We start from the raw sequence: 18,169 nt of genomic DNA on the forward strand, positions 1-18,169 counted from the left end.
TGTCTATATGCCAAAGCTCACTTCGAATAAGGCGAGGATTCAAGCTGAGGCAATATGATGAACCTCTTAGTCGATTTGATTTCTTTGAAGTCGAAGCTGAATTTGTAGCAAATATTGCAAATATTAGTTTATCCACGTGGAAGTTTCATGTCATAAGTTTAATACATTTTGATAAAATGATCTTGATATTACTTTAATATATCTATCACTACCTACATTATTCACACAACTTCCTTTCTTATTTTCACTCTTTATTCCAGAATACCTTACAATGTTCTTTCAGTTGCTCTTTGAAGTAGCCCCCTCTAGGTTTGTGGCTCCTGAGGAAGATGTCAGTCAGGAGGAAGATGAACAAGCCATAGTTGTGGAATCATGATTGTCTGGATATAACACCATTTTAACCATTAAACCAGCAATACCATAAATCGGCACGGTTGATGTTTGGTAAATGAACTTTTATGTTAATGTGGCCTTTTAATCTGAATCATTCAAATGTGGCCACAATTGTTGTATAAAAAGAGAAATGGACACTACCTACCCCGGCTACCAACTATCTTAAATCATGTACCTTTAAATCAATAAAAACTTTTTGTGTCATAAATTATGTTAATGGGACTGTATATGGCAAGTGAGAGTACTAAAAAAACACGTGAAGATGATCCTTGAAACTCATACCAAAATATATCAACATAACTGATATTCACTAGATGAAATACTCCTCTATTTTTGTTAATGATCGCTAGAAAACTTATCATTTGGAAATTTTTGGTTATTGATTTCTGTATTATCTTAAGACGATGGGCTAACTTGGAATGTTTGTTATAAAGTCGTGACATGGCTTCATGCAATCACTAGACGATTCGAAGGATAGTGTAAGAATGTATCCAATAACACTAGTAAAAGGGACATTCTTCAGTGTTTGTTATGTAAAATGACGCCTTATAATCTAATATTGTGTGAAAATGTACTCATGAAAGAAGATTTTTACATGATATTTCACCCAATAAACATATATGATCCCTTTCTTTTACTAAATTATGTTTGTTTAAACTTTTACTCAGCCATTTAAAATGTAAACTACAAAATTATTCCGATAGAAACAAGCATCATTATTACGAAGAGAATGGTAAAATTTACAATCAAACCAACTTGTGCTTTCCGACTTTATTTTAGGATTTTATCATTATTTTGATCGAAGAGTGTGATGTCTGCATTGCGATTGTTTGAATGTTCAGCAATCATATCAATCAACAATTCTTATAAAGACGCTTTTCAGTAATTCATCTGGATAACGTTTCCAAAAAAAAAAACTAAACACAAATTGGTAAACTTAAAGAATCAGAAAAAAAATTGTTGTATCAATTCTGTTAAAGCATTTTAGACTATGTAAAGGCTGACAGTGAGAATTAGATAGATCAATGGTCACAATGCGAAATACTGAATTCCTTTAGATTTCGGAACCTTTATCATAAGTCAATGGCACAAAAGAAAAGCATGAAGTCATTTATTTTTTTACTTATGATCTGTTTACTTTTTTTCTCATCTAGCTGTCAGTAAGATATTTTCGTTTGTTTTATTGTTCTCTCGACAACCTTATTCCGTATAAAAGTACGGATTGTGTCATTTTGATGCGAAGCTTTTGAGAATGAACAAGGATATTTGCCTTTATGTTCGATGATGTGATATATAAGATCGGTTTATTTTCACTTGGTCTACGAGCAGCTGGTTCTCTTCCCAGATAGTCTGATAGCATATAGACTAACCCATTTGGCCTATACGACACACTACACTTAGATTAATTGTCATTCAGTCTAATGCACCGATGGTCGAATTTCTACTTCGACTACTTATCATTGTACACCTTGTCTAACGAAATTCGGTTCATAAACGATTGAAGTGGTGTTAGATCAAGTGGATATTAGACAAAATGGGTATATACCCTAATTAGAAATTGTACATTGTAAATACTGATTATTAAGACGCAAGTATGTTTAAAACCAGTATTGTTGTTTAAACAAATATTGCTGTCGATAATTGGTGTATGTAATGTAATTTTCATCAATCGCTATATAGGCAGCGAACGGTTCTCGCGTGTTTACTATTTCTGATCAATTTTCTATCATTGCATTGGGTTAAAAAAATTATAAATGTATTCAAGTTATTTTCCCTGTATATATTATATGTCAATGTAAATTTTGCCATTTATCTCTTATGTTTGTTTTTATAAAAGTTAATTGTTATGCTTGCCTAAAAATATCGCACCGGGAGTTTCAGTCATATGGCAGTTTTTATCCAATATGCCTTCCACTGCCAGTAAAAAATAAGAAAGAAGAAGAGAGACTGATCTAACCAGTAAAATATGACTACTTTTCTAATTCAACAAGAAACAAACGATTCTAAGACTATAAAATAATGTTAGCATTACTAAAAATCATTTTGTACATAGAAAATTTATATTATCAATTTTATCAATAACAAGAATTATCTGAGAATATCAGTGTTAAAACGAAAAATATAAAAGTCTTGATACCATGCATACGTCAGAATTTGTGTCTGTTTCCCGCGTCATGTTGCATGAGAGAAAGGGGTGAGAGAGAGAGGGAGAGAGATAGAGAGAGGGGTAAGGCAGAGGGGGGAGAAGAAAAGGAAAGGAAGAGAGAGATAAATATAAGTAAAAGGGATAAAGGGATAGGAGAAATAAATGGAAGGGAAAAGGGAGAGAAAAAGAACGGGCAGACGAATGAGAAAGAAAATGAAATGGGAAAAGAAAGAAAGAGATGCAACAGAATAGAGAGTGAGAGGGTAAATAAATGAAGGGATGGAAAAAAGAGAGAGAAAGAGAAACAAAAGCGAGGGGGAGTTTTTAAGGAAAAGTCAGGGACAGTTGTTATTTTACCCCCATAAAATTTTGAATCTAGGAGCCTAAAAGCTCTTGCCTCCTCTTAATTGTGTCAAATAAAAAGATCAGGAATTGATACGGGACGATATAGGTGGATCCGAGGGCTGGAGCGGCTGCAATACTACTTTATTGGCGCAAAACAAAGAAGGAACGGGGGAGAGAGAAGAGAAAGAGAAGAACAAGGTGCAAAGGGGAAAATGATAACAAGTAGAAGAGAAAGAACAATAAAGATAGAAGAAAAGTGAATTAGCAAATAGCAAACCTCTCAGTCCCCTTTATGAAAATACTTGTAAAATTCCACTAGTGCTCTTCGATTGTCCGTTTAATTATCCTATTCAAAAGGATTTCATGGAGCTTAAAATATCTCGTTTTAAGTCAATATAGAAAAAAGCAATTCAGTTCGCTCTCTGCATATTCATTACTTTATTTTACATGCACTATATATTCATTATTACAGAAGGTGTTTTAAATGTCCCGTTTACAGTCCTGAATATAAATAAAAATGGCTGGCGCTTCGCATTCACAAATTTTATGTATTGAGATACGCATCCTGTTTATTAATTTGTACAGATAGTTCTTAAAAAAACCCTCTTAGGTTGGTCTATTCCTTTAGTGGCATACTTATCGCATTCATGATTGCAAAAAGTGTTTAAAACTTTCGGCTACATGCATCAACTTGCACTCCAACCCTTTATTATTTGCACAGTGAGATACTATCATATCCATGCTTACATTTGTTTTTTTCATCAAGCCAATATATATGTTACCTTCCACCCTAAAGCCAACAATAAGTCGTTGATGAAGGTCTGTAAATAGCCAGAATAATATTCTGGTTTTCACAAAGTAATAGACAAATATCTCATTATGTAAAAGAGTGATTGTTCTTCTTTATAATGGCAACATAACATTTGAAGTTATGAAGTTGAATAAAAAAAAAAACAATGCTTAGCAATCATCTTACTCTTTTATGATTGATTGCATTATCTAAGTTCATCGTGAAAATCACTGATGCGTTTAATTAATGGCTAACCTTTTTTACGGGTGTATTATCGTACTCGGTATAGAACAATCGACTCTTACATGAGATGTGGACTCCAAACAAACAAATCTGTCTGCAAAATTTCTGAAAATTATGATTTTTGTATAGATTACTGAATTGAGTAATCAAGAAATTAGTACTAACCAAAATTATGATTTATAAGTGTAATTGTATTTTGCATGCCGTTGCTTTACTTTAATTGTTAATTTATTGATAAATGTATGAATTATATTTTTTGTTGGAAATGAGACCAAATAAAAACTGAAACTGAAAAACTGAAAGATATTCCAGGAAATTAAAAATGGGCCTGAAATACCATCTTATATTAATTGCTTGCAAATTACATTGTCGCTCAGAATCAGTGACATTTTTATTTAGCAAATGAAATCATACTTCATGAATTAAAAGTGCTTCTAAAAAGTAAATTCAAGAAAATATATATGCATGTTTCAGGATCAGGTAGGAGGGAGCAGTGACGTAGCTACGGGGGGGGGGGGGCTGGGGGGCACGTGCCCCCCCCCCCTGAAAAAAAATGGCAGGGCAAAAAAAAAGGGAGAAAGAAGAAAAGAAAAAAGGAAAAGAAGAAGAAAGACAGAATTAAAAAAAAGAAGAGGAAAATAAGAGGATAAAGACGAGTGAATGAAATAATGTGAGGGCAAGACTTGCAAAAAAAAACAAATCCTTCATGCTGTTACTATATAAAATTTTTGCTTGCGCTTCGCGCCAGAATTGCCTGTTCGATGAGATTCATATCTTGCACAATAGGCTGATAAGTGATATGGAGCAAGTTTTGAAGTCAATATACAAAACATATTTTAGCTCGGACATCGAGCTTTCATTATTTTTTTTCATTTACAAATTTAAGTGCTCTGTAAAATGTCCGTTTTATGGTCTACATATCAGCATTTTAAGCTCACGCTGCGTGGTCACATTGTTTGATTTGCCAAGTTCATATTGTCTACGTGTCCCGGCTACGTGTATTCCATTACATGTTCCATTAAACAAATGTATTCAGAATGCCCAGATTCTAGGTCTAAATCTAAAACATGCGCGATAAATTATCCAGTTTCACTTCAAAATATCAATAGTTGTCTGCTCACGCTTCACGATCGCATTATTAATGATACCCAATTAACTATATCCTATTTATGATTTACAAAATATGAATAGAGTGTCCCGCTTTTAGGTCTAAAATCTCAATTTTCTTCCTCTCGCGCTTCGCGCTCGCATCAATTGTTTAGTTACATACCTATCCCATTTATTAATACAAAAAGTGCTTAGAATTAACATTTTTTTTAGGTCGGAATGTCAAAAAAAATTGCTCGCGCTTCGCGCTCGCATTATTGAAATATATACCGTCTTCCTTAACAGGTCCCTTTTCGATAATGCTAGAACAGTTAATAAAAAATTCTGCTCACGTTTGGCGTTCGCAGTAACCATCTAGTTACATACGAATCTTGTTCAGGATCACACATAACATTGCCCAGAATATTAAATTTTCAGGACAAAATACATGAGAGTGAAAAAAAAATCGCTCGCGCTTCGCACTCGCACTTTTTATAAGGCTTATGAGATTATTTCATGTTTATGTTGTTTTATAAGAATAAAACTGATAAGTGACTGATCGGGGAAAATATAGGTGAAGATAATTTCGGGCCCCGTCTCCTATTGGCGAAAGTCGGATCCGCCCTTGTGACACATACACACACACACCGGAAAAAATGGTGCCCCCCTGAAAAAACAAGGACCCTCCAGTGCCCCCCCCCCCCCCCAGGAAAAAAATCCTAGCTACACCACTGGGAGGGAGGCATTAATGGAAACACACTCCTGCAGCAATTTTGCTTGCTGCGTGTATATGTGCTGACATTTTCAAAAAAATTTCCCCCATGACAGACACCATTGCATGCTTGCATGATTGTCATAATTTTGAAAAACTATCGCCACGAAAATGGCTTGTTTTGTTTCATGCATGCAGAGGACTGCGTATTTGAATAGAGGTTTGATTTCTGTCAGAACGGTCGTAACATCACACAACTTCCTTTCACAAAATGGTAGGTGGAAATGTGTGAATGAGCACTTATATTTTGCTCTTTTTTTTTCCAGTTTCATCAGGCATCACGCAACGGCAGCTGCAGTGCCCTTTCGCCAGACGCGGCGGCCGAGAGCGGATCATGCGGTCGGCAATGCAGTACCGTCCAACTCACACTTATTGCACTCGTTCAATGAACAAACAAGGTCAAGGTACCTTGTTCTCAGTTACATCTCCATGTGTGGCAAAATAAGGGTGGCGATTTTGGCTTATTTTCTCCTTTTCTATGCCTATGGGACAAATGCCACCTCGTATCACCCAAGGGTTCATTACATGCCGTCGCGCACAGAAAAATCAAGCCATAGTTTAGCCTAGACAGCTGGCAGCCGTCTGTTTCGAGGAGTTTTTTAACCTTTTTTTTTTTTAATTCTCCTCGTACACAGACGGCTCGCTAGCGTGCAGCCACCATTAGGGGACTTGCAATGCGAAATCCCCCCGTCGGGGCTCTTCAATTTTTGTCTTTAATGAATAAAAATTTTGAAAATTAACGCGACCAAAATGCAAATTAATATTCCCTCTTGGCATTAATTGCCCAAAAACTGAGAAAAATCAAGTTAAAAGGAACAAAAACAGTGACTTACCTCGGCTGTCGCGCAAATTTACTTCCCCGTTTTATCCGATCTTAAGTACATAAACATATGGCCATTGAGTCCCCTGTACAGATCGCGCTAGAACTTCGGTCTCTGTATTTGGTGAGTGAAGCCAACGGAGTTCAGCTGAACAACCAACATAACAGAGACCGAAGCTTTTGGTCTAAGTTTAGCCTACCTCGAGCGAAGTTCGTGCAGGCTCCACTCCACTTCACTACCGCTACACTACGCTCCACCTACCCGAACTTCGAGACCATGAACTCGATCGGATATTCCGAGTGACAAAAGGTGGGATTTTATAGGGAGAAAATACAAAATTCATGCAACATCACGATCTTTAATTAAAAACAAGTACAAGTTACAACTAATATTCTTACTTTACACAAAGTTTCACTTCTTTTCCATGCTTCTATCAGTGTCAAAATTGATGATTTAGAGCCAACGTGAAGTTCCTCACACGTAATAATTCGCTGCCGATTTCAGAACATCGCATGCGCGCGAGGGTCCGAGCTCAGACCAGACCCGGTACCTCCCGCATGCGATGTTTTGAAGTCTGCAGCGCATTAATATTTATACGTGTGAGGAACTTCATGTTGGCTCTAAATCATCAATTTTGACACTGATAGAAGCATGGAAAAGAAGTGAAACTTTGTGTAAAGTAAGAATATTAGTTGTACTTGTTTTTAAAGATCGTGATGTTGCATGAATTTTGTATTTTCTCCCCATAAAATCCCACCTTTTGTCACTCGGAATATCCGATCGAGTTCATGGTCTCGAAGTTCGGGTAGGTGGAGCGTAGTGTAGCGGTAGTGAAGTGGAGTGGAGCCTGCACGAACTTCGCTCGAGGTAGCCATAGCCATACCCATAGGCATAGAAGTCGTGTGTTGTGGACCCAAGAAGTGAGATCCCAGCACGCGCGGCCCACTAGTTAGAAATCCATTGCCAAACGCGGTTCGTGGTGCGAGGTTAGTAATAGTATACTAATACTAACCTCGCAATACGTGTGAGTGACCTCGTATTAGTGTGAGTGGACAAATGCTTGATTTTCTTACTCTGTCAGTTTCCAATACAGGCATCACATATTACATAACTTGGCTCTTAGACTTAGACTTAGTCTTAACTCTTATGTAAATTTGATTCTTTAAATTATTTTTTCTTAATTAAAAATAGAGATTAAATTCAAAAATTGAAAATTTTCTTGCCATATTAATTACTTTCCACCAATAGAGGGCGTACACAAAAATATGCCCAAAATTCAAGTTTTTGAGCGCTCTGGTGAATACAAAAATTATTCCCAAGTTACTAATGAAAAATTCATTGCAACTGTATGGAAATTAGTAATTTTAGTCACAAAAGTGATATTTTATTTTGTTAATGATTTTTTAAGTGTGTGCTTTGTACAGCATTGGCATACCATAGTCTAGACCAAAAGCTTCAGTCTCTGTATTTTGGTTGTTCCGCTGAACTACGTTGGCTCCACTCACCATACATAGACTGAAGGGGATGGGGCCTTGTACCTACAGCCAACGTATAGTGAACTAGCGTTTATAGATCGCGATTTAAAACTGTTTTTTAAGCAAAATTGAAAGTTTCATGGTTTCCATTATCAGGGAAATATAAATAACTTAAGTAATTGCATACCTTGGGCCGGAGTTATTGAAAAAAATCCTCTGGATGATTGAGAAATCTGTCATCTAAGACATTTTCACCTGACCTGACGGTTTTTCTTGCAAGTTGCCATCTTGAATGACGTCATTATCGTTATTAACTTAATGTCTCGAATCGATATATCGCGATTATAACTAGTACTAGTACTAGTATAACTAGTATCGTTTATCTTCGGTTTCGTTCGCATATGGAGCAGATCGTATAATATCGAAAGCAATATCGATATCACATTCGTGATTGTTGACGTTCGTTTGTAAATATTTTATAGTTTGGCTGCCATTTTGACCATTTTTATCGTGTTCAACCCAATTAAACATCGGTAAAGTATATTTTTCATGCCTTTTTCATCTATATCGTTTAAAGTATTTAAATGTTGGAATATAAATAATTAAAAGTTTGTTGTTTATACATCCTTAGATTGTAAATTCGATGTGTAAAATTACATCAAACTTTGGACTGTGAATTGACAAAAGGGAGGGAATGAGAACACATGCGAGCCCACACGTACACCCTACCGTCGGTAAATGGGGATTACAGTAAAATGTCAGAAATTGTTGAATAAATCCCCAGAAACGACGGTTATTCCTGTCTAACCATAGTCCTACCTGTAGATTCCCCACAGGCAGGATGGTTGCAGTGAGCAAGTGACGTATTGCTAGGTTAGTATTAGTATACTAACCGTCCGCATGGTGCGGGTACTTAACTTGAATGAAGCATTGTTTTTACATTTGTCAGTAAACTAGATAATGAGAGCGCGATTTTTAAAGATTAGGGCGAGAAAATGTAACATTTTTAGCACTTATTTAATTCATGAACAAAATCATGAACATGGTTATCTCACTGCCACTCCAACATGACCACAGATCTAAAGTTAAACATGCCAAAAAGTCAAGGTTTCATTACATGACGCCGCGTACAGAAAAATCGAGCCATACATGTAGAAGTCATATGTTGTGGACGCCAGAAGTCCTTCTGATAAAGTACAGTCCATGGACTGGTGTATTGTACTAGTGGCGTTGCAGCACGCGCGACCCACTAGCACTAGTTAGAAATCCACTGCCAAACGCGGTTCTGTGTGCGAGATTATTATACTAATAGTAATAGTTCTAACCTTGCACTAGTCAGTGTGAGTGTGCTAGACCCTCCATTCTAAAAAAGTCTTAATTTAAAAAAAATACTGGTACATGAAAATTAAAATAATGACAATGTCAATGAAAGAAAGCTCAAATTAATTTTTTTAAGTGCAAGAAGAAAAATGTGTTTTGTTTTCATACATGTCGTATGCGAGCTCGAAATACATGTACACAAGCAGCATTGTGAATGTTTTTCCCCCACCCCTTTATAGTTTATTCAGTTTACTTTGCTTCTTTATTGCTCCTTTCCTAATCTTCAAGTTTTTCCTTTCCATTTAAATTGCATTATTTTAAACAACTTGTTTGTGCCGTTAATAGGGATACTGCAGGCTTTTTGGTCACTTTTTTAATCCATGAACAGAATGCAAATTGCCCAAAAGTAGATCTGAGCGATTTAGTAAAGTGCGAACTGCAGTTTTTTATTTCATTCATGCGAGCAGGAAGAGGTAGCTGAATATTTTCCAATATTTTAAAAATAAGACGGGGGAAAAGTTACTTTTTGTAATCATGAACTTGATGTGTATCTCACTGATAAAAATTACGAAAGCTTTTCTTTTCTTCTGCTATGACAAATCATGATGGGACATTTGATATGATGTCCCCAAAAACAAAAATCCTGACTACAATCTATGATCTTAAGAGTACCTGGTAATGTTGGTTTATTTTTAATCTTAGACAAAGTTACAAATAATGATGATAATTGTTGATAATTTGTGGATGTTTTCAGCTTCCCATGGTGTAGATATTGGATTAGCTGCACCTCACAGACAGAGGAGGATTATCAGGCGGAGTAGAGCCTCGGCTATCAGGGACTGCAGAAGCCAAGCCCAGTTAGAAGCTGAGGCAAGACATAGAACATGTAAGTTCAAGTTGAAGATCAATTCATATATTTTCGTTTTCAAATTCGAACAACACAATAATAAACATACTATATACATGTGCACAACAGTATTTCATCTAGAAATATCGTAAGAAGATGAGCTCTTCTTAAATAAAATGTTTCCACCATACTAATTACTCAACAAGTTACAGTTGACAAATCACATGTGAAAATGAAAAAGAGGGCTAAATATAGTTATATTCTACAATTAAATGCTTTGACTCTATTTGAGGTGATATTACGTGACACTGTTCTCTTAAAAAACTGCTCATTGTTATTATTTTATAAACCCTTTAATTTAAATTTTTTTAAAGGTGTATTAGATAGTTTTGTATTCAACTTTGAATTCTTGGAAACTAGTGCCAGCCACACAGAAACATTGTTAGCCTAACAGAGCACTAACATTAGGCCTAGTCACATCTTGTGAATTGTCAAGCATTTAACGCATTGCTGTGACATAAGGCATCCCCACAACATTACCAGTTGTTACAGGGCTTCCGTTAGCACATTGTCAGTGCTGACAACATTTCAGTGCGGCTGGTACAGGCCAATACAAGTAGCATAGCATTATTTAAATGTTAGATCAATTTTGAATGGTTTGAATTTTTGTTTTTTTAAGAATAAAGTAATACACCTGTAAGTAATCTCATGTATCACTTGTTTGCATAAAATCATTTTTCACCTATGCTTGAGCAAACACTTATCTATTGTTGGTGAGATAAGAACCAGTAACATTCTATAAGAAATTCACGATGAAAGTGATAGGGTGATTTGAGGATGATTATGATGAACCTGCATAATCATGATCACGATGTAATCAGTGAATTTGATTGTGATTAATGAAGATAGTGGTGTTGATGATGTTGATGATAGTCTTTAGAACATGCAGCTAATGACAGGCTTCTGTTATCTTTTAATTACTGTGTTGTAATTGATTGATTTCTAATGAATGCAGTGAAGATTCCTCTTGATCAAGTCAAAGAAGTCTGGGAAGAAACTAGCGGACCATATCACATACGAGATGTAGCCAGTCATTATGGTATCTTCAAAGATTTATTTGATGGAGCCAGCTTTGTGCCCTACGTACCCCTCTCGATATCGTACAGTCAAACGTCTGGGGAACATGTACCGGTTTTCAGGGGGAACATTGTCACCCCATCAGAGGTAGGTTCTTTAAAAAATTTCTGTTAAGTTCAAAGTAGTAGCAGACTTATAACATAATCAATGAAAGATTAATGTTGATATTATTGATATGAAATGATACAAGAAAAAGTAATAAGTAATGGCTATCTCATCTCATTTTTTTACTGGCCAATGGCACATACAACATTTACAATATTATTGAAGATATCGTATTCAGATGTCCCGAGTGTCGCGCCAAAATCTTTGATTTCCATTTGATGTGTATTTTTCAAATGCATATGTTTCTATGGCTGCATTTATTTTGAGGAATCCCTCCTGTATACACTACCTCAAACACAGAATGTGGGAAGCAGTAATGGGAAGCCTGCACACAATCTTGACTGTATGGTGATGCCACGTCGTCCAGCTTGATCAGGCAAAAACCAAAACCAAAAAACAACTGACCAACCTATTTTTCCCCCTCTGTTACGGCAAACAAACTTATTGTATTCTTATTTTAGGACTCATTATCAATTGAACATGCAGCAAAAATTTGAATTAGACTTGAAACACAAATTCATTATTTTTCACAATTACAGTCTGCTCGAGCACCTGATGTTAATTATTCCGCTTCTGATGATAGTTTATGGACACTACTTTTGACTAATCCTGGTAAGTTAATCCAATCTTGTTAATCACTGGATTAGGCAACCTACTTAGAGGGGAAGTTCACCATGGTGATAAGTTTATTTTAGTAAATGCAGAAACACATAAAAGAAATATATTGCTTAAGAATAGGAGAGTATACAAGCAGCTCTCACATATTATCAATCTAATATAAATTCCATAAATTTCTTCTTTTTTATCAAATATATTGAGAAAAAAAAATTACAGTATGGGTTATGAAATGACTTATCTGATGATATATTCCCTGCACAAATAAAATCACTTTCAATTTTTTAGAAAGTGTAATTTGTAAAAATTTGTTTCACAATTATGGATGATGTCACAAAATCAAATAAAAAAAACCAACTCTTGTTATTATTGAACAGATCTTCATCCAATATTTTTCTCAAATTTTTCATTTTTTATTAAAACAAACTTCTCATCAGTGACCTTTCCCTTCAGTACTTATCTGATATAAAATTTAACGCATATTTTCCTTGCAAAAGCAAAGCACGACACACACTGATCTGTATGTTTGGGCCGGGTAATATAGGAGCGCCTTGAGCACCTAACAAGGTGGATATGAGTGCAATACAAATACCCTATATTATTATATATTAAAAAACAAAGTTGATCACTTCTCTAAGACTTATAGAGGATGGACATTTTTTAATATAAATAATTGTCAACAGAATAGATGCAATTTCAGTAATACTTGGATCTAAATCGACAAGGTGTCTTTTATGAACATTTGTGCTTTTCCTAATTAAACAGGATTTCATAGTTTCGTTGAGATTAAAATTAATTCATTGAATTGATTGGTAGCCCTGCAGGATAACAGATTAAAACTGTGGAAAAGTAAATATCAAAAGCTTGATCAAATTGCTGTACTGCCTGCATCCCCATTGATTTTAATGGGGGAAAAGGGCTCTTTAGAAGCAGGAATCCAGTGAAAATGACAGTTTTGACTTTGTGAAAAGCCTAATTTTTTCTATTTTCACGTAATTTCAGATGGACATCTACAAGACAATAATGCTGAATATGTGCATTGGCTAATGTAAGTAGTCATTATGTATGATTGTTTTAAATATGCCTGGCCAGGGTGGTGTTTCATAAGCAGTAGTGTAATGAGCCACAGATATTGAGGGAGCCAGACATGGCATATGGGGCAAAATTTCTAAAAGCTTTGAGTGAACAAAAATTGTTGCTGTTTTAATACAAATATTTAGTGATATTTTGTGATAGAGTTTGGCATCATATTCAGAGGATAATATATTTCATCCATTTTTTGCTTGGTGGTAGAAATTTTGGGAGCCATGCCCCCCCCCCCCCCCAAGTCCCCATCTGTACACTACACCAGTGTTCATAAGACTGTTCATAAGTTGGTGCACATCTGGTGACCCTTTCTTAGATGCTTTATTGAATACTGATTCATTTTGACTTCCATCAGCTACACTTAAAATCTGATCCAGTTCATATCTTGCTTTCTTTAATATGGAGTAAAATACTAGAAGTTGCATGAAATATATTTTTGTAGAAATAAGTTGTTTGTCTTGTTCAGTGTATGTTTGACTAAATTATTCAGTATTTATTCCTAAAAAGACTTTGAGCCAGCATATACATTTATGTTTTAAGTAATTGGAAACAAGATGATTTCAAAGATTTGAGGGAAGCCGAGAAGTTGATGATTTGCAATCAATGTTAGGTTTCAAACAACAAATTTATTTAAATTCAACTCAGTTAATTTTTACCAAGTCAAATCTTGGGGACCACAGAAACCTGTTCGATCTAGGAAAAATACAACTTAGGAGAGGTATATTATATATATACATGTTTTGAATAATCTGGTCCAAAAAGATTGCTCCAATTGGAGCGAATATTGGACTTGTGGAAGATCAAAGCTAGTGTATACCAGTAATTTGATTTTATATTTTAAAAATTATTTTCATGTTTATCGCAGGGACCATTCCTGATGAAATAATAAAGCAAGGAGAAACAGTAGAATAGCCCCCTACCCTGCCATATTGATTTAAACAAGACAATATGTTGATCTGATTTGATTTGATTTGATTTTAACAGAGGTAACATTCCTGGAAATAGGATAGGTGAAGGGGAAACATTAGTTGACTATCTAACCCCCTTCCCTGTTAGAGGTACAGGATATCATCGTCTTATCTTCATCTTATTCAAACAACAATCAAGGATATCATTTGATGAGGAACAACAACAGATGCCATGGTAAGATTTTGGCCAAAGGTCACTTCATTTCAAATTTTTGGAAATGAATCAAAGGAGATACAAACCAGAAGTCTTAGAAGCACCACCTCAACTCATCAAATCTGGCCTGGTTCCTGATCCATTAAGCAACACTTATAATTATTTTTCATATTTTCAATCTTTGATTTTCAGCTATCTTGTTTTATCTAAACATACTTTAGCAATAATGGATATTACATGTAGGTGACTATGTAAAATCAATGAAGTTCTACTTCAAACAAAACTCCATTCTTAGGTGCATTTAACAACTTTCTTCTCAATCACTTTTAAACAGTTTATTACAAAGTCTAAACCGGAACTGAACTGTATCATTAAATAAAATAAATCTTGTTTATTTCATTCTCTGTTTTCATCTTTGATAGCCATAGTTTATCTGGCAGGACATTCAAGACCTTGGATTTTTACGTAAAACACCAAGACGTGATCACACCTGCTGGATTAGGGTTCTTCCAGAGTCGATGGGATCAGTCAGTTCAACAAACCTTTCACCAAACCCTTCGTAAGTCAAAGTCTTATTTCTTAAAGGGATACTTGAGGCTGAAAATAATGACTTTTACATATAAAGAAAAAAAATAAAACAAATAAAACACTGAAAATTTGATCAAATCGGCCAAGGAATAACAACCTTATGACATTTTAAAAAACTGCATTATTTGGTGAAACAGTTCTATGAATGTCTTCATGAATATTCAATTAGCAAGCTATTGATGTCATATCCCCACTTTTATATTTTATCACATGAAATTTTTGTTTATTTAAGTTTTTTCCTCAATGAAATAATTAAAAATGGATTGACAACTGATGTAATGCATTAAATATTCAATGCTGCATCTTAATTTATTGTGAAAAGGGAGAAAGAAAAAATAAGGGAAAAAAAGGAAGAAGAGAGTATAAAAAGGCTGGATCTTTGTAGCTCTATGATATTATATCAATATTTTTATTTTAATATTTTGTTACTCTTCTTGATATATGCAGGTATGAGAGAGCCTGTGTTTGAATACGATGCGCCCAAGCAGTACATCGCTCCACAACAGAAGTGGCCACATCGAAAACCAATCCATTATCTCAAAAAATTCTTACCAAAAGATTGACACATCTTTGCCCAACCTCTGCTCATATCGGACATTTCTTTTGCTACTTCATAATAATGTGATGATATTTTGATGGTGTGCATGACATTACAGGGGTCCTATTGTATATAATATTGTTATAATAACACATTTGCAATAACAGTATAAAACTACTTGACATCATTCAATTTGATTAACTGATCATGAACTTGTTGTACTAACAAGTCTTTATGAATATCATAGAAGAGGCTTACGGTTCACCTTGTGATTAGTCCTGAAGAGGTCCGTTGGATGGAGGAGTGATAGAGATGAAAATTGAAAGGTGGGGAAGTGATAGATGAGAGTAGGTGTGATGATCATCACATGAGCGTCGCTTCTTCTCTCCTCTGGTCATCTACTCATTGCTCCCAAGACTTGACTCGTCTACTCTTCTGCTCCAAGTCATCACTTCTCATCTCCTGAAAGATACTTCTTACTACCATTCATCTTTTTCCTTATCTCTTAATTTTATCCAATTTCATTTCTCCATTTAGTAGAGCGGATTAGCTCCAAAAATCACAACAATTGTGCAAATTTTGACTAAAGCATGAAACTTTCACAAGTATTAGTATATGCCGTAAGATTTATTTTAAAGGTGGGAGGTAAATTTCAAAATGCCATTTTCGGCCGTTGCCATGGCAACGGATTAATTTCTCAAAAATGACATACATTCCCATGTAAATGGTAAATAAACATGACATAGATGACCAAAATGATAATTTTCAAGTTCCCAATTGATTATATATAAAATTTAGAAACATTCAAAATTAACAAGATAGTTCCAATTGGTCCGTTGCCATGGCAACGGCTTGTTTTTTCCCCAGAAAAATAAAAAAACTGATTAAAAAAACGTTGTACAATAGGATTTATCTTTAATTTCCCCTAATTTTACAGTGTAAAACAACGATATTTTGGTTGCTCAATGTATAAACTACATCTCAAGCCATTGCCATGGCAACCAAATAACATCTAATTTACAAAAATAACATGGTAAACTAGACAATGGACAGGTGGAAAATACAACTGGAAATGACTTAATATGTATGCTTAAGTTTTGACCCCCTCATTTGAACAAAAAATACAGAATGTGTTCTGCAGGAGTTCTTTATAAAGATAAAACATTATGTTGCCTTGGTAATGCTTGAATTAAATAAAAAAAAACGAATGTTGCAAAGATCCCGTTGCCATGGCAACAGTTTATTTCCCTCTAGAAAGGTAAAAATATTGATAAAAATATAGAATACATGTATGATCATCATTCCATTTTCAATATTTTTAAGGAACTAATCAAAATATGATTGTGACTACATTTATAAATATAACATCTTAAGCCATTGCCATGGCAACCAGATAACATCTAATTTAAAAAACAACAGCAGGGATGACAAGGTTATGGATAGGTGAAAAGTACAATGAAAATTAACTTATGTATATGCATAAGGTTTGACCTACTCAATTAATTTAGGGGAAATAATACAGTGAGTGTTCTGCATGAACTAATTGGAATGATACAGATTGATGTTGCCTTGGTAATACTTGAATTCAACGATAAATATCAATGTTGCAAATTGCCTGTTGCCATAGCAACGGATCATTTAGTACCAGTTTTTATTAAAAAAGGACTATAGAATCTGGTTTTTCTTGCATTTCCCCCAATCTTAGTGTGTTAAACATAGATATGTTTGATGCAAATTGTTTTAAAAAAATCTAATGCTATTGCCATGGCAACCAAATAATATCTAATTCACAAAAAAATAATAATTTGGATGACAAGATCATGGACAGGTGGAAAATACAAATATAAATCAATATGCGAAAGGTTTGGCTAGTCATTTAATTTTAAACAAAAAATTCACTAAGTATTCTGCATGAGTTCATTAGAATAATGAATTGATGTTGCCTTGGTAATTCTTGAATTAAATGATAAATATTAATAATTCAAATGTTCTGTTGCCATGGCAACAGCTCATTTCCCCCAGAAAAGTATCAGCAGCTTTGATAAATAAAAACATGATAAAATCTGATTTTTCTTTCATTTCCCTTAAGTTAAGGGTGTTAGAAAATATATGTTTGCGGTTAATATGTAGATAACATCTTCAGCCATTGCCTTGGCAACCAATCAATCAAGATAATTTATAAATACAAAAAAAAATTACTGTTGAAATGATAATGGTCAGGTGGGATGTAAAATAAAGGTTTACTTTTAAAAGCTCCATAATGTTTGACCAGTCATTAAAGGGGAATGAAACCTTTGGAACAAGAAGGCTTGTGTCGAAACAGAAAAATCAAAGAATAAGAACAAAGAAAGTTTGAGAAAAATCAGACAAATAATAAGAAAGTTATGAGCATTTGAATATTGCAATCTCTAATGCTATGGAGATCCTCCCGTTGGCAACGCTACAAGGATGTGTGATGTCACACATGAACAACTTTCCCTTTGATGGACCCTGAAAATGTGTCTTTTTGCTTTTTCGTATGGTGATACAAAGTCTTTATCCATGATGTATTCTTTAAAAATCTGTATTACATGCCCTCCTATAGAAAGAATACATGTTCTACTGATAGATGTAATAAAAGAGGCAATTTAAGAGAAATATATACTAAAGTAATGGGGAGAGTTGTTCAAGAGTGACATCACACATCTTTGTCGCATTGCCAATGTGAGGATCTCCATAGCATTAGTGATCGCAATATTCA

At 34.7% G+C, this 18,169-nt stretch overlaps 2 protein-coding genes across 3 annotated transcripts in view; both read left to right on the plus strand.

Moving 5' to 3' along the window:
* LOC129253811 (b(0,+)-type amino acid transporter 1-like) overlaps positions 1-2,534 on the plus strand; it is a 34,773-nt gene extending 32,239 nt beyond the window's left edge. For both annotated transcript variants that reach the window (XM_064095376.1, XM_064095377.1), the window contains exon 13: positions 261-2,534. In XM_064095376.1, the coding sequence (XP_063951446.1) occupies positions 261-376 (116 nt within the window). In that variant the 3' untranslated portion in view covers positions 377-2,534. The remainder of the gene's footprint in view (positions 1-260) is intronic.
* Positions 2,535-5,831: 3,297 nt separating this feature from the next.
* On the plus strand, positions 5,832-17,686 carry LOC129253810 (large ribosomal subunit protein mL38-like). The gene is made up of 8 exons (XM_054892236.2): positions 5,832-5,989; positions 10,146-10,277; positions 11,254-11,462; positions 12,020-12,092; positions 13,098-13,143; positions 14,166-14,324; positions 14,726-14,862; positions 15,339-17,686. Exons 1-8 carry the CDS (start codon positions 5,887-5,889, stop codon positions 15,452-15,454), a joined length of 975 nt encoding a protein of 324 aa, XP_054748211.2. The 5' UTR covers positions 5,832-5,886; the 3' UTR covers positions 15,455-17,686.
* The last annotated feature ends 483 nt before the right edge of the window (positions 17,687-18,169 follow it).

The sequence above is a fragment of the Lytechinus pictus genome, chromosome 2, assembly GCF_037042905.1.
Source record: "Lytechinus pictus isolate F3 Inbred chromosome 2, Lp3.0, whole genome shotgun sequence".
NCBI classification, from domain to species: Eukaryota; Metazoa; Echinodermata; class Echinoidea; order Temnopleuroida; family Toxopneustidae; genus Lytechinus; species Lytechinus pictus.